Raw genomic sequence first — 20,867 nt, 5'->3', positions numbered from 1 at the left:
CTGGAAAATGACATCTCAGGACCCATTCTCACATAGTGGCAATCAATGGGGGTTAACTGGGGCTGCAAAAAAAAAAAAAAAACCCCATCCCACCTTTTTGTGGGTCATCCATCCTATAGATAATCGAGGACCACAGTCCTTCCTGCCAAAGGAATTCACATCTATTCCCTCAAGGGTGTCCCTGAATAACAGGCTACCCACTGATTGACAAAATCCAAAATGAAAACCCATCTGTCCTGTCTTTGGAAGGGGACTGAGGAAACAGCAACCTGGGCTCGGCTTCCAGTCTTTGACCTCTATGACACCATGTTCCCGCCTCCTACAGATGGCCCAGAAGCTCAAGAAGAAATGGAGGGTGCTATGTGATTTCTTAACTCTCCGAGAGGAAACACTGCATTTCCTCAGGGATGCAAGAGACAGTCCAAATAGTGAAACTCAGAAGCCAAGACAGAACACACAGAGGAGAAAGGTATGGTTAGAAAAACACTAGATATCCTGACTTAGCAGGTTTGGAGAATGCCCCTTTCAGCCCCAACACTTTCCAACATGTGTTCAGAAAGAACAACTCTCTACAAAGAACAGAGAGGCCCTAAATTCCCATATATTGAAGACTTCATGAGCACTGAGTCTTGGCTGTAATCGCCTCCCCCATTGCTTCAAGCTACCTACTGAATTAGAACTAGTAAGTCAAGTTTCCAAGAGACTTTCCAAAATGGCCCCAAAGAACAAAATCCCAAGGCTCCCAACTATGACAGAGTCAGTACCGTTTCCTCCCCATCAAAACAAACAAACAAACAAACAAAAAACAAAACAAAAAACTGTGTTAACCTCACCAACTTCTTGAGGCCACACTGAGCTCAGCTTCCTGAGTCACCATAGAAACGTGCCTCCAACTGCACCAAGAGAGCAAGAAGCTCGCAGCAGTCCAAGGACAACTGTGGCAGTGGCAGCTGTTTTTTGTTACTGCCACACTACGTCTTCAATGGCTCCTTCCCAGCATCCACACATAGGGCTAAGTAAACCCAGCAAGCTCCAAGTGCAGTCAAGTTGCCTTGCCCAGGTGATGCATCATTTATGTCTGGATCTGTCTTTTATTCCTCTCTCGCAACAGCAACCCAAGACTTTAATCCCAGCACTCGAGAGGCAGAGGCAGGAGGATCTCTGTGAGTTCGAGGCCAGCCTGGTCAACAGAGCTAGTTCCTGAACAGATTCCATACAAAGAAACAACAACAAAAAAATAGCAACCTAAATCAGGAACTAAAAAGTCTGGGTCTCTAAGTGACCACCCTGTGAAACCACATACCACTCAGGACCCACCTACAGATTGTTTCTAAGGGTGGTAACCCTGAACACCTAAGATCCTTTCCCAACCCAGGGAGGCAGCATCCATGGTTCTGGTAGATCAGTCAGTATACACTGAACTAAAGCTTAAATTCAAATCTATATAACCTAAACACTTTGATCCTTTAACTCACTGGTTCCTTTTTAGAATCTAACTGCCAGGGAGGAAGCTCATGAAGGCTTGCCGAGACTCCACCACTGGGGTGAAACTGGTGGCAGAGTGCTTACCTAGCATGTCCAGGGTCCTGGGTCCATTCTCAGCACTGGTGTGCGGGTGTGTATATGTATGCAATAATTTTACTGTTCTAAAGCCATAACTAGGTTAGTTCTCTCCTGTCCCCTCCCTTCCTCTCTCTAGTTCTAACTCAGCTTCTGAGTAAATGTCAGCTCAACTGGACCCCTCCCCCTCCACACACAGGATATGAACCACAGGAAACTTCCATGGTTCCCTTGTTTAATCCTCATACTTCCTTCTAGGCTGTTAGGAGGGGCGTATTCCAACTGTATCCGGAACCACAGTAGCTTCAGGGGTCCAGTCTGTCCAGAAAGCACACGATGCAGAGCGTGAAAGGAGACACCATATCACGATCATCTGAGTGGCTGCCATGATTTGTGTGGTATTCAAAGGAAGCAGGCTCTTCAAGAGACCTAACACTCTCCTCAGCCAGGCCTGATCTTACGACTGCTTCTGCCATATAAATAGCTCACCGGCTTGCATGTGTTGCATCAATGTCTTTACACAGGGCTGCTTTGAGTTTATTTTTGTTGCTTTCATTTGTGCCTCACTGTTAGACTTCCAGCCGGGGGGAAATGACAAGATGCAAGGCTTGTCCTTTGCGCAGAGACAATCCAGACGGTTCTTGGAGGCACATGCAAGATTAACAACTTAAGGATGCCAACTCACTGGCACTGTTAGTCTTCTGAAATGCTTTTTGTGGGAAAAGCGGATACATCAATCTAGTTCTGTGTCAGGCTCCATCCTTCCTAATGCAGGAGGGAGCTGCTACCTAGTGCTTCACTAGGCAGCCATAGATCCCATAGGGAGCTGCCAGTTAGCCAAAGGGGATCGGGCGAAAAAGGCTGTCTCTGAAAAAGCAGCATTTTGAGGAGCAAGAATAGTAACAGTCTTTGTTGCTTTGTTAGCTAAGAAAAGCTGAATCTTTTTTTTTTGGTCTTTTTTTGGGAGGCGGGACGGGTTTTTTTTGTTGTTTTCGAGACAGGGTTTCTCTGTTTACTCCCGGCTGTCCTAGAACTCGCTCTATAGACCAGGCTGATCTCAAACTCAGAGACCTGCCTGCCTCTGCAACACACAGACGCACATCCCAACCCAGGCCAGACCTTTGGTGGTGACAACTCAGAACAATGATATCATCCAGGTTTTGGGTCCTTGGCAAGGATCATCAATATTGTTCACACTGAGTTTCCTGCGAAAGCTCTGAAGACAGGAAACCAGCCCTGTGCCTCAGTCCCTTGCCTGATCTAAGCCATCCTGTCAGGGTAAAACAAAGACTTTCTGTGTTTTTCCCTTAAAAAAAACAAAAAAACCACACACACACACAATTTCCCCGCACTTTTAATGAGCACCTTAATTACAAGCTGAAGAATTAGATATATTTACGGATGACCTCATGCTTGCTGTAATTAGCAATGTGAAAAGAGCTGGCATATCCCTATGCCTGTTCCTTCTCCCCCACCCCAGAGTTCAGGGTAATTAGGAAGCTTGACCTCGCAAACAAGCTATTCTGGTCCAGGGAGCCCCTCCCCAAGAGATCCTACCACAGAGAGGCTTGGTCCTCCCCCTCCCCAGTCCAAAATGGATCCGGCTTCAGGAAGGTTTGACTTGCCTGGGATAATGATGCAGAAGAGGTGACAGATTTCTGAAGGGCCCCACTCTAAACGTTAACAAGTTTTAATTAACGTTGAAGATAATTTAACCCTGGCACAGTAAAGGGTAAGAAAACCACTCATCTCAGAGGCAAAAGAAGTGTTTGGATCTGCATGGTCCCCATCATGCAGAGGGCATGCTTGCTCCCACTGCACTACTAAGCTTGTACTTAGGGTTCTGATGTGCAAACCCCACCACTGGAGGTGCAGCTAACTCAGGCTGTTACTTTCCATATACTTTTTTTGTGCTAGTAGTGTCAACAGTCTGATTTGGAAAATGCAAGCAGGGTGGCCCTCCCTCAGGGTTCAGTCTGCTGCCAACAATGGGAGCTCCTAAGAACGGCTATGCCTGTCCACCACCCCCACTCCCCACCCTCACCCCCAGTCAGTTGTCACTCTGCTGTAACATTTTCCAAATTTGCTGTGGGCCTGCGCCCTGTTAGGGGAGAGGCTGGGAGGCGGACATTCTCCTCATTCTTTTGCCTTATTAGGTTGTGGATTTGATTGCTTTTGGGGGGGATAGGGGCTAAGTTGAGGAATGGCATCAGGAAGTGACCCCAGGAAAAGGGGGGCTGGGAGAAGGAGGAAAGGAGATGAGCAACAGGCGTGAGAAGTTTCTCACTGGGGGAAAAGGTTGGTGGGGGTGGGGGGTACACAGTTCTACTAAAGTCCTCTAGAGTTACTTGCTTAGGGTTGATACCTGGGCATGAGCTCCTGTGTGCCTCCTGGCCCTGTGTGCCAGCCTTTTGGGCAGTTACTTGGGGTGTTATCAGTGGGAAGCCTTCCTGTTTCAACATCCCTTAGAAGCTATTACTGTAAGGGAGTGTGGTGGGGGCTGGCTTCTAACCTGAGGTCATAGTATTTCTATTCATTTATTTGTTGTAGAGAAAGGGGACAGGAGGACCTGGGGAAAGAGACTCTCAGTAGACAGCACACTTGGCAAGCTGCACGGGCCATGGAGGAGTCTTGCTGAGACTGTCTGTGGTTCATCCAGACATAAAACTGCTCAGGACCTGAAAGTCTGAAACAAGCAGCCACCTCCCAGATAATGAGACCCAGATGAACAGAGGACAGGGAAAGGACGAGGCTGTGTCACTTGCAGTCCAGTGCGCATTACCACTTGATGGAGGGTATTCATTTGAAGTTGCTAGAAGGGTTTAGGCTCTAGAGCTCTCTGGGGAACAACTGAAAGGAAAGGGGGTGATGCTGGGTTTTCCACTGTTTTACACATTGCAACAGCACTTTCAACCCCTTGGCAGAGGAGGCCAGAACAGCAGACACCTATTTGCCCCGTTTCCTCCTCAGGATCTAGCCCTGAGGTAGAGTAGCAGGAGTGGGTGTGGAGTCCAGATCTGACTTCTTCCAAGAAGGGCTCTGAGCAGTACCCTCCCACCTACATCTTTCACTGCCTTCTGCATGGAGGCTAGGATGAAGTGTGGACTGGGGTGTGAGAAGCACCCTCACCCGAGGCAGGTTAACCTCAAAGCTGCCTCCCAGAATGCAAATGCTGCAGGGTCAGAAGACAGCTTGAATCCAGGTGCCACCTGAGCTGCCTCTTAAGTCTAGCGGGGGAACAGGGAGTTATCAACTAACATCCCCACAGGAGCCTGGGTCCATTCAATAAATCTTCTTAGTGAGCCTTGTACTAAGGACAACAACCCCTTTCCCCACACACCTCTGCCTCACTCCTGGCTCCTCATGAAAGAGTACTTCACAACTTATGCCCCAGGAATTTCTTTCAAAATGGGGGCTAAACAATAGTATCTCCAACTACAAGCATTTTTAATAGAACTGTCACCTCCCTAACTTCTCTGCCTTTCATGAAGGCAAGAAGTAGTACCATAAAGAGTGGTGGGCAGCTTCGACCAGATGCCTCAACAGGTAGAAAAAGAAACAGAAATTGGCTATGTGGAACAGCCTCCAATCTACCCTCTGAACCCGAGGACACCAGCTACAGAGACTATCTCAAAGCAGGTGGCACTTGCCAGCTTCCCCACCCCTGCTGGATTGCTCTATAACAAACCTACTAAGCCCAGGTAGAGGAAGAGAATGAGACAGTGCTAATGGATAGCTGCAGCCTTCCTCCTTGCTTGGGTGGAGTAGAAGATACTTGGACAAAGGGGCAGCTAGTGACACTGGCCTTATTTCACACTGGGCCAGAACATAGCCTAAAGATGTCAGTTTATGAAAGCTCAAAGGTACCTCAGTACCTCATCACAAGTTTGACCATGAGCAACTGAATGAGTCTTTTTTTTCGGGGGGGGGGGATCAAGACAGGGTTTCTCTATAGAGCCCCAGCTATCCTGGAACTCTCTCTGTAGACCATGTTGGCCTTGAACTCAGAGATCCACCTGCCTCTGCCTCCTGAGTACCACTGCCCGGCTCCCGGTTTTGTTTTTAATTTTTCTGAGATAGTGTTTTATGTAATCCAAGCTCACTATAGTGACCTCACTATGAAGCTGAGGATGACCTTGAATTTCTACTAAATCTTGCTAAACACCAGGATTACACGTGTTCAATATCTTGCCTGGTTTCGCTAAAACCTATAAAGAGTGACTGCTACAAGTTTGAAGCCAGCCCAACTACACAGCGAATTCCACAATAAGTTTAGGCTAGCCACCTATGACACTATATCTATAAAAAGAAGATCCCACATGGACTTAAATTCAGAGCCTAGGGTCTTGCTAATCAGAAGGTTCTAAACACAGCTGAGCTAAAGCAAGCATGCCACTGCTCCCCTCACACCTGGAGCTCCCCAAAAGACAATGTTCATCAGGAGAAGCACTGTTTGAAAGAGGCCGCTATGCAGGAGGGACCCTCTAACATTTGTCCCAAGAATTTGCCCAAAGTTGTGGTACAGCCCCCACCTCTGTACACTCACCTCCTTTATGAACGTTTCCATGACTGACCCCACCTGCCCTTAGTCACCCCTTTCCTTTCCCAGGACACGGCTAGAATGCTGTGGGCTTGTCGGTGTGCGGTTAAATAGCCTTCTGTGGTCTCATGTAGCTTTGCTCTCTCCCCAGCTACGCTGTGAGCTCCTCGAGAGCATGGACTGGGTCTCCGGTTTCTCTCATAACCCAAAGGCTCTGCACAGAGCTCCACTCACCAGAGAGGCCCAGCAAGGGCTGTTGTTTGGTACTGCCGGTCATGTTTCTACCTGAGTGCTGGACTCCAGGGCCCACAAAGCCCCAACTCAAGTTACACAAGAGGCTGGTTGGCTATAAAATGCAGATGTACTCTACAGTCAGTGGTCCCTCTTTCTGCTACCTAAGCGGCCACTTTCAAAAAGCCTTCCTTCACAATACAATGGAAACACAGCTTTCAAGGAAAAACAACAACTTTTCTACCTGGAGCAGGCTCAGCCGAGCATAAATGTATAAGTCACCCACCATGGAAACTGTAGCTGCAGTCTACACTAGGGGAACACACAACGAACTCTGACACACTTGCCATATCCTTTTTGCCCACTCTGAATCAATTTTCTCAAGAGGAAATTTTATTTTCACATTTGAAAGGATGAAAATAAACCCCCTTCTCTCCACACACACCTACTCTCCCAGACAGCTACTAAAAGATTTAACAAGTCACATGGTACTCTGCCAACAGAACAGGAACCGCACCATCTTCTTTCTGCCTGAAGCAGCTGCTGCCTAGGCCACCAAGACACCTTCAGACTGGAGCACTCCTTTGGCTTCTGTTGACAAGGAGATGTTTGCTGTAGGATTTCTCCAGAGGGCAGGATGAATCCAAGCCCATGCTTAGAGTACCCAGGACTTGCCTTCTCCCTCTGGTACAGTGTGCTTACCAAGCTCTGTCTCTGCTCTTCCTCCAGAGTAAAAGTCACACGACCAGTCAGACAAGCTGAACCTTTAAACAGGGCCTTCTGCTGGCTTCCGACAGCACGCGGAGAGTGGAGTTGCGGAGATGGGATCACCCAAGTCTGTCTCTTGTGAATTAAGGAACCCTCGTGCCAGCTGACCAGAGGAAAGTAGGATATGGAGTGGGTGAAAGAGCTCTCTTAAAAATCAAGACTCCAGCTGGGCGGTGGTAGCGCACACCTTTGATCCCAGCACTTGGGAGGCAGAGGCAGGTGGATCTCAGTGAGTTCGAGGCCAGCCTGGTCTACAGAGCCAGTTTCAGGACAGCCAGAATTGTTACAAAGAGAAACTCTGTCTCAAAAAAAAAAAAGAAAGAAAGAAAGAAAGAAAGAAAGAAAGAAAGAAAGAAAGAAAGAAAAAATCCCATGCAAGATAGGTAAAGTGTTACCAAGCTTGATGACCTGATCCCCAGAATCCAGGAGTGGGGGGAGGGGTGATTTCCAGAACAGCCAGAGCTACACAGAGAATCCCTGCTTCGCGCCCCCCCCCCCAAATCAAGCCTTCTGACAGGACACTGTGACTTATACCTGATTCCTAGCAGTTGAGAGGTGGAGGCCAAGAGTAGATGACTCAAAAAGCCAATAGTGGTAACAACAAAAAAAGGCTGAAGACTAAGGGCAGAAAAGACGTCTTGTGGCATCTCACCAGGTATAAACGCCTCTTGATGGGAAGGGGGTTGGACCTGTCCACATGGTAGAAGTTAGGTGCAGAGAGTCACACTACAAAGCAAATGAGCACACAGTGCCGTAAAACTCCAGACTCCAAAGTCACCCAGGACTTAATCAGACACAGGTGCCTACTGCAGAGATAATTGAAGCCTTTGTTCGCTTTACTGCCATGCAGTCTGGGGGTTCCCACTTCAGAAGTCAGTTCTGGTTTGGCTTGTCCAGGGAGTTGGGGAGGAAAAGGCTGCAATGCTCAAATTCTGGCTCCCACCTACCTTCTCAGTACTTCAGGACAGAGGTCTGCAAAGGCCTTCCTCCTCTCCTGGGACTTCCCACTGCAGGGAACCGCCAAAGTGCCCTCTTCAGAGACCTTCCTCCCAGTCTCCAGCAAAAGCAGCACCAGTCCTTACCAACCTCCTCCAGAGCCATTCCCAATCTCTAGTTGACAGTAGTTAGTAACAAGAGCATAACACAGGGAGTAGACACCTTCACTCAACACTGGGCTACACCAGACTTAGACCTCCATGGATGCCTTCCTTAATTTGTTATGTTGTTTGTTTGAGCTAAACACAATCAATTTCATTTCTTTTTGAGACAGTCTCTCTTAACCTAGGCTGGCCTTGAACTTATGGTTCTTCTGCCTCCAACTCCTCAGCGTTTGAATTAAAGATTTATGTTGCTCAGCCAAACCCCTGGGTCCACTGCTGCGCATGTGCTGTGAGGACTGTCATGAGAATAAACCTACTGCAGAGGACTGTGTGTAATCAGTCCACAGTGCACCAAGGTAGACTGTTAGTGCACAATGTGTGTGCGTAGTTATGTGTGTATCCGTGCTAACCAATGCGGCACAGATGGAGGCCTGAGGCCGATGCCATGCAGACCTCTTCAACTTCTTCTCTGCCTGTTTTTCTGAGTTTTGGGGGGCGTTTGTTTTTCAAGTCAGGATTTCTCTGGAGCCTGTCCTGGAACTCACTCTGTAGACCAGGCTGGCCTCAAACTCAGAGATCTACCTGCCCCTGCCTCTCCAGTACTTGGATTAAAGGCGTGCACCATCACTGCCTGGCTCTGCAGATTGTGTGTGTATGTGTGTGTACACCATGTGCCTCTGAGTGCCCAGAGGACAGAAGAGGGTGTGTTGAATTCCATGGAACTGGATTACTGCTAAGAGGGTGCTGGGAATGGAACCCTGGTCCTCAGCTAGAGAAGTACACACTCTTAGCCACCAAGCAAGCAATCTCTCCAGACTTATTTTTGAGACAGGGTCTCTCACTGAGCCTGGAACTCATGGATTTGATTACACCTGCTGGTCAGTAAGACCCTAGAATCTGTCTGTCTCCCTGTGCATGTGTGCCTATGGTTACAGACTCATCTTACCATGGCTGGCTTATAGCTATGTGCTAGGGACCCTAAGTCAGGTTCTCATGCTTGTACAGCAAACACTTTGCTCGCTGACCCACACAGATCCCCAGGCCCTCACCTTCTTTATTTACACAAGTGTAGAGCCTTTCTTTCTCCAACCTCCAATATGATTAAGGATATATAGAAGGAGATGGAAAATGGCCTGCATGTGGTCTTCTGACTTCCTTAGTGGCCACAGACCAATCCCAAAACAGTCCCTAAAGGCCCTGGACTCTTAACAAAACTGAACCCATTAGAATCTGAACTGCTATTCCTCAGAAATCTCATGTTTCAACTATGCTTGGAATGCTTGATAGGAACAGGCATTTATTTTTAGGCAAGAAAGTTGTCTCCTAAAACCCTACTGAACAGGCCGTATTTGGCAAAGACTGCCTTGGGCTTGTTTATCAAAAAGGCCCAAAAATTTCAAGTGGAAGGTAGCTGTTTAGGGAATATCAGTGACCTGTGGGTTTTCTATCCTTATGGCCAAAGCTTGCTCCCTGTTGAGTTTTGGGGATGCTCCTGTGTGGCAGCAGAAGCCAAGTGTCTTTTCTACACCTTCCTCAATTTTGAACCAAGATCCATTAACCAATCACCCAGAAACTGTCCAGTTCTCAATGGAACTGAACTTCTTTCCATCAGCAGGCCCACGCCCATCACAGTTACAAAAGCTGGGCACATGGGGGGGAGGGGGAGAGGGGTAGGAGAGTGGGGGGAGGGGCAATGTGTGTGAGGAGGGGGAGGGAAATGGGAAACAGGAAGGAGGCGGAAATTTTTTTTTTTGCAACAACTAAAAAAATAAAATAAACAAACAAACAAACAAAAAGCTGGGCATGGTGGCCTATAATCCCAGCACATGGAAGGATGATACAGAAGAACTGTCAAGAGTTAGAGGCCAGTGTGGACTATGTAGTAACTGATCAGTCAGGGTTTTATACAAGATCCTTTCTCAAAGTGAGGAGGCGACGCTGGCATGCTAGAGATGTGGCACAGTGGTCATCTGCAGAACATTCATGAGACCCTGGATTTAATCTTGTGTGTGTTTTAAGAAGTGGCCAAGGCAGGTGTGTGGGGTGTGTTGTGGGGGAGGGTAGCACACAAGGGTAGCACATATCTTTAATCCCAAACACTTTGAAAGCAGGGGCAGGCAGACCTCAGTTCTTTGTCAGCCTGGTCCACATAGCAAATTCCAGACGAGTTAGTACTACACAGTGAGACCCTGTCTAGAAAGGGACAAGGAGTGGCTAAAAAGGCCCTCTCCTCACTGCTGTAGGTATTTCCTGACCACCCCACCAGAGCCACGGGGCTGAACGACTAAAGCCAACATCTCTGAGAAAGACATTTTGATACAGGCCATTCTGTTTTACAGAAAGTCAAATCTACCACAGTCTTGGCAGCACAACTCAAATAAAAAAAAAAAGTAACTGCCTCAGAATCCTGGTGATGTTTACTGTCTGGACACCTTCCAGGACTTGAAAATCTGAATCATGACTGGTTCACAGACAGCCTGTAAGAAGGGCCAATTCATCAGACTGCCCTTGAACCAGCCTGGCAAGTCACTGCTCCCAGACATTTTGAATTTCGAAACTGGGCTTACTTCATAGGCCCAAACTAAAAGATCATTTTAAGTCTTAAAGTTAAAAAAAGAAAGGGAAGGGGGAAAAATCCGAGCCTTCCCAAGTAAGCCAGAGCAGAACCGCTCGGTATTCCAGTCTCATCAGGAGTTTAATGAGCTGAGCATCATAAAGGAAAGGGGGGGGAGGGCGTTCTCGGATGTGGAGTTTTTCTTTTTTTAACAGTGCTCGTTATTTTCTCTTTGAGTTTGATGGGAACTTTAAGTTTTTAATTTGTGTTTGTGAAAGCAGGCAGGGGTGGGGATAGCTCAGGGGTAGAGCAGTTGCCTAACACATGTGAGGTCCTGGGTTCGACACACAGCACTGAAATAACAAAAGGCCACATAGCTGAAATTCCAACTCTAAATGCAGACCCTGCAGTGGCTACAAAGCCACCAGCTGCTGTGTGCACACACCCCTTATCAACAAAGTAGGGGTGTCCAACTTCTCTTCTTGTCAGGGAACAGAGCCACTCAAGCCCCTACTAGGCACGGCCACTGTGCAAGGCATGTGGCATTTTCCTGTGAGATATACCACCTGGTATATCTTTCTGCCCAGGCCCCTGGGTTGGGTGCAGCACTCTCCCAAAATAGTAAGCAAACAGGTTTCCATGGCGAGAGCAATTAAATACCCTCTATTCACACCAGACTTAGTCAGACAAGAGTGCTAATATGCTTAACGTGCTCATCTTACACACACAAAATGACACTGACTGAAGCTAGTTTCCAGCACCGCCTTTGGCCTATAGTGATCAAAGGCTTGTCATTCCTGAGCAGAGGCACCACAACTCCTCTTCCTGCCTGTGACACTCCCTCAAGCAACCCTGCCGGCCCTGCTTGCCATAGCTGGATGCTGAATCACTTTTGCAAGCTTCCTTCCATGATGTTGTCTAACCTCAAATTGGCTTCCTCTAGCATGGTGGGGAGTGAGGGACACATTTCACTGGTTGCTGTCCCTCACTCCACTGTTGGAAACATTTGAAAGTTGCACTCTAGAGAAACTGTAGGACTGGTTGCCTATGAACCACCCACTCAGAAAGAAAACCCACTAGAAAGTCAGCGACAGACATCACTCAGCACCACACCTTTGAGGGGAAAACTTTAAAAAGCATAAAACAAACCACAATGTCGCCTTTCTTTCTGTCTGCAGCAAAGACACAAATGCTATTGTACTATGGTGTTCCAGCACCCATTCAGTCATTGCGACACCATCACAAGGATATTTCCCAGGATGACTTCACTGTTCCACGGGGCAGGAACTGCCATTTCCAACCACAACTGCCCCACGTCTATGGTTCTACTAGAAGACAAAGAATCTGTTCTGCTCCGATATTTGGAAGAAAAAACATTTTGGTAAGTCTTTCTTAATTCCACAGGAGAACAGTTCTCTTCTAGATGGGACAGCAGTATGTTCTACTTGTTGCAGTGACCAGGATTCCAGCAGGTAGATCTAAGAAAACTGGGGCCTTGAAGAGAAGCTACGTGTGGAGCAAGTGACAACTCACATTCTTTTTTTTTAAATTAAACACGCACAATTTTCTTTTTTTTGATTTTTCAAGATAGGATTTCACTGTGTAACAACCCTAGCTGTCCTAGAACTAGCTTTGTAGACTAGCCTGGCCTCAAACTCAGAGATCCACCTATCTCTGCCTCCCAAGTGCTGGGATCAAAGGTGTGCAGTGCCCACCACTGCCCAGTTAATTTATTTTTATTTTATGTGCATTGGTATTTTGCCTGCATGTATGTCTGGGTGAGGGTGTCAGAAACCCTGGAATTGAAGTTACAGACCAGTTGTGAGCTGCCATGTGGGTGCTGGGAATTGAACCTGGATCCTCTCTAAGAGCAGCCAGTGCTCCTAACCACTGAGTCACTGTTACAACCCCCAGACAACTCACATTTTTATATTTATAATATGGTCTGTAATCTTAGCACTTGGGAAGTAGATGCAGGAGAATGGCCAGTCTGGGGCCATTCTAATTTATACATCATAATCCTGTCTCAAAAGACCAGAAGGGGACCTAGAGATGGAGTTGTAGCAAATGGCAGAAACTGGGCACGGCAGCGATGCCTCTAATACCAGCACCAGGGAGGGAGGCAGAGATAGGAAAAGTCATCTTCAGCTACATATTGAATTTGAGACAGCCTGGGCTACATCAGAGTCTGCCACAAAAAGAAAAACAGAAAACAAAAATGGGAAGAGGGGAGTTGAGCAAGGATGAATCAAGGATCATCCAATCCTGAGCAAATCTGGTGGGACATTTAAGGGACTGAGTATTCCTGGGTGAGTCACTGCTCTGCCCACTTCCGGAAATGTTTCTGGGGTCAGATGAGATAAAGTTTTTCCGAAGGCGGCCGGCGTACAGGGATGTTCAGCATTGTCCACATCCTCTGTGCAGCGTTGAACCACGTGGAGGTTACTCCCTTCAAGTCACCAGTTAACCTGGTGACTTCAGAGAAGGTGTCTTGCGCAGGAGTCTTCAATACCTGCTAGCATGTACCCTCTGAACAAAGGGAGCTGACCTCGGACCAGAGTCTCTGGCTGGACCTCGCTGAACCTAACATTCTTTTGTTCTTCATGATTTTTTTTTTTTTTTACGGTTTCCTTTATTTAGTGCCAGGGAAACCAAATCTGTCAGACACCACACTGATTTTCCTCTTTTTAAAATAGGGTTTTTAAATGCTTGGGAAAAAGCCCCAAGCATGGTGGTGCACACCGCTAATCCTAGCTCTTATGAGGCAGAGACAATGGATCTCTGGGAATTCCAAGCCCACCTGGGGCTGCATGGTTAGACCCTGTCTCAAGAAAATTTAAAGTGTCTCATGTAGCCCAGGTTGGCCATAAGCTCAGCATGCAGCTGAAGATGACTTTCAACTCTTTCTCCCTTTGCTTCTGCCTCCCAGTACTGGGATTACAGGCACGCGCCATCACTTCCAGTTTTCAATTTATTTTTTTATTTTACTTATTTAGGTTTTCAAGACAGGGTTTCTCTATGTAGCCCTAGAACGCACTCTGTAGACCAGGCTGGCCTCAAACTCAAGAGATCAGCCTGCCTCTGCCTCCCAAGTGCTGGGATAAAGACGTTTGCCACCACCAATCGGCTCAAGGGTCAGTCAGTCTGTACCCCCCAGCTATTGGTTAGGGAATGTGTGGGTGGGAAAGGTCCTTCCAAAAACACAGGAGCAAGCACAACAGGTGGTAAGTAGCAAGTCCCTAGTAAGGTCAGTCAGTAGCCTTTCAGGTAACATTCAATACATCATAGCTAAGAAAAAGGCCATGGGTCTCCATCGACTAGCTTCTGAGGACTTTGTGCGGACAATCCAAGTTAATGCCTCTGTTTACAAGAAAGAGAAGGATGTAAAAAAAAAAAAACAAAACAAAACAGCCAAAGGGGGCGGAGTAGGGTGCACAACATTAAAATAAATGTCTCAGGGACTTTTCTAATCCCAGGGAGATTGCTCCTGGGCTGAAACTCCTCAAGCACTCAGATCAGGGCACCAGGTTTGTTCATCTATAGAGATGGCACTTTCCTTCCTCCCAGACAGTCTGCCCCACCTCCTCTTTAAAAAAAGAGGTTACAACTGAAAAATACTGTTTCTCTTTGACTCGTTGAATTTAGACTCCAGATACCTGGGCAATAGGCTAAAATGCCCCTCGTGAACCTTCTTGAAGTGGTGTTAAGTGCTGTCCTGCCACTTTCCGATACTTTATAACAAAGCTACCAGTCTACACTGCCAACACTGTAACTACATTTCCTTATAACTCTGCTTTGATGTTTCAACCAACTTGAGCTCTCGAACTACCCAGGTAATAAAGACTTCTTTCACTAGTCCAGGGACGATGGCTTTGTATCTGCCTCCATCGCGGCTTTAATAGGTCAGTGTTTCAGTTACCTTATCCACTGAATCGCCAACTTGCTATTATCACTAGCCTCTCATTTCCATGAGAAAGGTAGAGAAAAAAATCTTTAACAAGGTAATGTGAGTGTTCTTATTATTCTGTAAGACTAAACACATAAATAAAGGGGACGGAAGGAAACTGAGGGACAGGAGCTGAGTGCTGAGAACAGGGACACGGAGAACAAAGGAAACAAGAATAAGCAGGTGGACACTGAGTTGGGACACACAAGCAAGCAGGACCGGGAAATCAGCATCTTGATATTCTGGCTATTCAGACACCTGAATGAGTGAGTAAGTGGGACTACAGCAAACGGATGTTGGCTTATTTTCTCCCCTTCAATGTACCACGAGCAGCAGCAAAAAAAAAAAAAAAAAAAAAAAAAAAAGGAGATCTGGTCAAAGGCTTGTGCAATTCCCAGCACACTATAAATCAGATGACAAAAGCCTAGAGTGTTCATCTCAACAGCCTCTCAAATTCCTTGGGCCTTCCCAAGCTGATGCTTTTTTGGCTCCCACCTCCTGGCTGTCATCTGCTAGACAGCACTGCCAGATAACCTGTACTACACACTCACTTAACTCTGGAAAGGTCGCTGTCTGGCCAAAGTTGGCCATGAATTGAGTGTATATTGAAATGGCAAAACTCTCCTTACCTGCTTGTTAGGTTTAGACTTGGAATCTAAGACTAAAGGCCCTGCTCCCCTGCCGGGTGATGAAGTGACTATGTTAGATGCAAGGATGTATTTTAACTGATCTCCCTGCTAGCCTCCCCCTTGGATGGGAAGACAAGTATCACAGCCTCACTTCCTGGTGGGCTTTTTGATGTTGTGGGTTTTTTTTCTTTTTCTTTAAGACAGGATTTTGTTATGTAGCCCTAACAGAACCGAAACTCTTTGTAGACTGGCCTTGAACTCGTCTATAATCCTCCCGACTCTGCCTCCAGTGCGAGCCACCATGCCCAGCTAGAGTCTTTCTAAATAACCCAGGCTTGCCTTGAATACATTCAGTCACCCAAGCTGGCCTCCAACTCTAATGATCCTCCTGCTTCAGCATTCTGAATCCTGGACTCACAAGCATGTGCTGTGATTCTCCTGGGTTGCTTTTGCCCACTAACACTTTCACCCAACTTTCCCTGCAAGGCCAAGCAATTGGTTGCCACTAAATGAGAGCTTTTAGCATGCCTTCTAACTGGAGAATGAGTCAGTTCCGCTGCCAAAGAAGCCTCCCAGTTGGTCTCAGAAGCTGGAACCAGAGAGGGTGTTGCAAAAGGTAAAAGGCAACCCCTGGGCCACACCCTAGACTGCCTAGGATTAGTAAAGTGGTAGACGCCACTCCGGGCCACAACCATATCTCAACTCTCAACTAAGAAGAAGCCTACCCTTTCAGAAACTTCATCTTTTTTCTTGTCTTTATTTTGTTTTGTTTTATTTTGGGGGGACAGGATTTCTCTGTAGCTTTGGAGCCTGCCCTGGAACTCACTCTTGTAGACCAGACTGACCTGAAACTCACAGAGATCCATCCTTTGCCTCCCGAGTGCTGGGATTAAAGGTGTGTGCCACCACTGCCTGGCTTTTTTCTTGTCTTCTGAACTAGGGTCATACCATATTTATTGCCCATGCTGGTAGGCCCTGAACTTGAGATCTGTCTGACTCAAGATCCTGAGTGCTGGGCTTACAGGAGAACACACATTTTCCAGCAGGACGGGAGGAACAGGATGCTGGCTGCTGAGGCACTTCCTCCTCTCTCTTCTCCCAAGAGGGCACACAGCACATATATTCACCCAGATCACATACTTACTCTTGTTTCCAGAGTACAACCAAGTTTGGCTACTTTTTTTGTTGTTGTTAAGTATGTTATTCAATTTCGAAAGCTGCTAAGGAGCTGTTAGTCTTAGCCAGTTCCTTAGAGAGGAACAATCAGAGCAATGGAGCAAAATACCAGATGGCTACTGTGGGGTCTAAAAGAAAAAATGCCGGGGGCTGGCTTACAAAAAAACAAAACACTATCAGAACTTTCAAATAATTAACTCACATTTAATACAGGCTGAGCCAAAGGTCAGGGTCTAACCCTGAGGTCCGTAAACAATGGTGTGCCAGTGAACACTCAAGCTCAGAACAAGGCGTTTCCTCTTTACTGTGAGGAGAGGTTTGGGGGTAACTCTCAAGAGAACTCAGCCTTCCGCAGGAGCAGGGGATGTTACTGAAAACATGTGAGGACAGAGGTCTACAGCCACACAATCCTAAGGATGACCAGTACCTGAACGGGACAAACTAGGAAAGGGAACTAAGGACTCTTGATTGCTCAAAGGTTTGCTTATAGGCCTATAGTTCCAAGCTACTCAGGAGAATGAGGCATATGGATCACCTGAGCCCGGGATTCAGGGACGGCCTGAACATAAACCTATAGACTAAAACAGTAATGCTAAAACCTTCTTAAATCCTTTTTGTTGTTGTTTGTTAGCGGGGGACCAAGACAGAGTTTCACTGTAGCTTTGGAGCCTGTCCTGTAACTCGTCTGTAGACCAGGCTGGCCTCAAACTCAAGAGATCCTCCTGCCACTGTTGTGATTAAAGGAAAGGCGTGCTCCACTGCCACCCAACAATATTAGTCCCATCCATCCAGAGTGTTCACAGCTGCCAAGGAACACCTGCTGCATAACCTCCATACTGATAACGCCTTGGGTATGGAGGCCCCTAGGATTCAGAGCAATGGCTTACAGACACATTCTTGACCTGGGCCAACTCCTGCTTCAGCTGCTGCAGTCACAGAGTTTGAGTGTGTGGACAGGTACGGCCAGGACTGTCACTTTCCTGTCATTCACACTCACAAAGGTTGTACAGGATCATGGGAAAGGCACAGCCACAAAACAAAATAGGAAAGACCTAGCCATCTTACTGGGGGTTGGGTTGGAGGCTCTTGAAGGAAGGAAAAAAACGCACCTACTGATAGATTCCTTTCCAGACTCCTTCCCCCACTGCACCCGTGCAGGCCAGGGTGCAGAGGTGAAGCAATACTTTTCCCCTAAAGGACAGCTAAGTGTAAATATTTGTTGCAGTTATAAAGCAAGCTCACTAGAGCCAGGCCCTTACAGAGCACTGAAGCAACTGCAGGCAGAGGACAGTATAAGCCACCCTTGTCTTCCACCTTTCCTGGATGGGAAGGAAGGAACCAGGAAGGAGCAGGTGAGAATGACACGGGCAGCGACGAGCAGCAACGGATTCTGGTGAGTTCTGGTTCCTGCCAGGGCCTGAGTACACACCAGCCTCACCAGTGGGTTCCCTAAAGAGTGGGATAGAAAGACAGAAGCACCAAAGGTTGGTGGAAGATGTGAAAGGAGGGTGCCCTTCTAGCATCTAAGAAAAAAAGGGGGGGTGGAGGGATGGCGGCACACATTTTCTTAAACACTAGAAAAGATCCAAGACATTCTCAAAGCCGATGCTGTGATCCAGTTTCCTTCCAACTTTCAAAGTCTTTCGGCCACTTTCAATCTTTTCCAATCTGGTATGGCCTCAGGCAATAATTATTGTTGGGGTCCAGACTAGATCTTCCCTTCCTTTCAAAATGTATTCATTCACCAGCTAGCAACACACCCACTCCATTAGGTAAAAAGGTGTAAGACACCAACACCACTGCTACCTGCCACCCGTTACGACTGCTCAGAACATTCAAGCTGACACTGGTGATCGAGCCAAAGTTACACTAGGCCCCAGCTCAGGCTGCCCAGTCACAGAGCACCAACTCCCTAGAGTTGCCCCCAGGGAGGTCTGGGAAATGTCACCAAACCGGCTCTCTCCCACATCCTCAGGGTCCCACTCCCAGCTCCCAAAGTCCAAATTCCTTGCAGATCCCCTTTGCAAAGTCACCAAGAGGACCTTTCTGATCCTCTCCCATTTTACACTCGGCATTGCCCTAAGAGATCAAGGGTCTTGTCAAAACCACAGTGCCCATCAGAACGTTACAAATCTGGAGAGAAAGTCTAAAACTCTAGAATGCATTAAATCGCTTCTAATTTCAACTACCTCCCACCCTCGTCACACACTCGCGAACCCCCCCCCCCACTCTCACCCACTCAACACAACCCTTCTTTAGCTCTGCCTGCAGACATTCACACCCTCTCTTACCAGAGCTCCCCTCTCAACCACTTTAGACCCTGTCCCCATCACCACCCATGGCCTCCTACTCTGACCTCCGCTTTGCCTCTGTGGCTGCTCTTCTGCCTCCTCACCTCACAGTAGCGTCAGAAAACACTGCCTAGCAGTCCCTTACCTGACCCCCTTCCCATCCGAAGCCACTACTCTCCCTGAGCACTCATTTCATCCTTCTTGAACGAAACAACCCCTTTCTCAGGCTCTGTAGAGTCCAGGGCCTTTATAATCACTCTTCCATTTTCCCAAACTAACCTCCTTCCCTCATCCTGCATTCCAGCTTTCACTGTCTCCCTCCACTCTCACCCTTACTGGACTACATTTCCCTCGCGGGCCTGGAACTCCTTCCTGTTTCACCACCTCACCCTTCCCTTCTTCAAAGCACCCACAAACACTGTTGGGCCTCTCCATCAATTCCACTTCTTTACCGTCCAACCTTCTCTTCCCTTTACAACAGGGCACCCTCGGTAAATCTCACCCCCTTCACAAATATCTCGTGCCTAGGCCCCACTGAAAAATAAACAAACCCGATCTTCTCAGACCCCTAGTCCCATCAGACCATCTTATGATCCCTACCCAGACTCCGTAGCCCCCCTTCTTCACCTTCCCTGATTCTCTATCTCTTCTAGAACTCACATACACACACAAAGGCTTCCGCAATTCCAATCTCTGATTTTCTGACCTCCAGACCATCTCCTCCACCCCGGGGTTCCAAAAAACCCCCAAGTACTATCCAGGCTCCCCAATTCCCTTCCCGGACCCCGTTGCTTGCCTGGGCCCTCCCAATCCTTCCTCTAACCCTGCAATTCCGCCTTAAAACCCAGTTCTATTTCAATCGCACGATCATCACCTCAGTTGCCCCAGTTCCCCGCCCAGCCTTCCACAGCCTTCGACAGGTTTCCCGGATCTCATACCTAGCCTCCACTTTTTTTTTTCCCCTCCAGACTGCCAACTGCTTCCTCAACCTCTGCTATCCCTCTCCGGGACTCCAAATCCCTTCCCGGTCCCGCCAACTGTTCTCAGGACTCCCCCCTCCCCAAACAGCGCCTCCCCGTACCCCCTCCCCCGCAGGACGCCACCCAGCCCGGCCCACGGGGCCGCGCACCTTGCGCTGCTGCTTCTCCCAGGCCGGGTCCAACAGCAGGTCCCGGTCCCAGTCATCCTCCTGGGCCATGTAGTCGCCCATGCTGCCGCCGCCGCCCGCGCCATTGCCGCCGCTGCTCGGGCCGTATTGGTACGCCTGGTTCGCCGCGTGGTAGTCCACCATACCGCCGCCTCTCGCTAGCCCGCCAGCCGGTCCGCTCCCGCTTCAGCTCCCGCCCCTATGCCAGAGCCTCCAACTCAGCCGTCGCTTCAGCAGCTTTCAGCCCGCCCAAGACTGACGCCTGCGTGCTAAGCTCACGACGCCTGCGCACTGAGCCGCCGCCGCCGCCCTCCCGCGCGCGCGCACCTGAGGAGCCGAGCCCGACGCCAGACGTTCGGCGCCTGCGCAGAACACACCTCCGGCCGCCCGCCTAGCGTGGGAGCCCAGGCGCCTCTCTCGCGTGAACGCGCGCGTCTGTGGCCCCCCCGCCGCGCGCGGCATTCCAGGGTGGGCGGAGCCCAATCATGAATGATTCATAAGGCGGGGCTCGTCGTCCGGCTGTAACCTGTTTCGGGGTGGAAAGTGTTCCCATTCAGCCATTCAAACATAATCAAAATTTATTGGCTGCCTACTGTGTGCGAAACCCTGTTTTCAGCCTCGGCCCTAAAGAAGTCAGAAAAAGCCCCTCATGAAACTATCGTCTAGAATCCCTGCATTGTGGTACATGGGGCCTCTGATCTCAGGCCGCTGAGACTGAAGGATAGATAGAGCATGCTTGGGGCCAGCCTAGGTTATATGGGAGGCCCCTATCTCAAATCAAATAAATGGTTGAGCTTAAAGCTAGGCATGGGGACAAATACCTGTTTTTCCAGCATTTGGGGGTGTGGGCAGAAGGATCTGAAATTCAAGGCGAGACTTGGCATACAGGAAGTTAGAATCTGGCCTGGACTATATGAGGACTCGA

At 48.3% G+C, this 20,867-nt stretch overlaps 1 protein-coding gene across 6 annotated transcripts in view; it reads right to left on the bottom strand.

Annotated features, from left to right (window-relative positions):
- The window catches only part of Actn4 (actinin alpha 4), a 66,142-nt gene extending 45,933 nt beyond the window's left edge, over positions 1–20,209 (bottom strand). For 4 of the 6 annotated variants that reach the window (XM_005371256.3, XM_005371258.3, XM_013355197.2 and 1 more), the window contains exon 1: positions 19,925–20,208. In XM_005371256.3, the coding sequence (XP_005371313.1) occupies positions 19,925–20,086 (162 nt within the window). In that variant the 5' untranslated portion in view covers positions 20,087–20,208. Of the gene's footprint in view, positions 1–19,924 lie in introns of all 6 variants that reach the window. The other 2 variants (XM_005371255.2, XM_026778064.1) reach the window with 1 other exon arrangement.
- Between the last annotated feature and the right edge of the window lie 658 nt (positions 20,210–20,867).

This window comes from Microtus ochrogaster, unplaced genomic scaffold, assembly GCF_000317375.1.
Source record: "Microtus ochrogaster isolate Prairie Vole_2 unplaced genomic scaffold, MicOch1.0 UNK103, whole genome shotgun sequence".
Classification (NCBI taxonomy): Eukaryota; Metazoa; Chordata; class Mammalia; order Rodentia; family Cricetidae; genus Microtus; species Microtus ochrogaster.
Note: the sequence above shows the minus strand (reverse complement) of the source record. Positions and strands in the feature narration are given on the sequence as shown.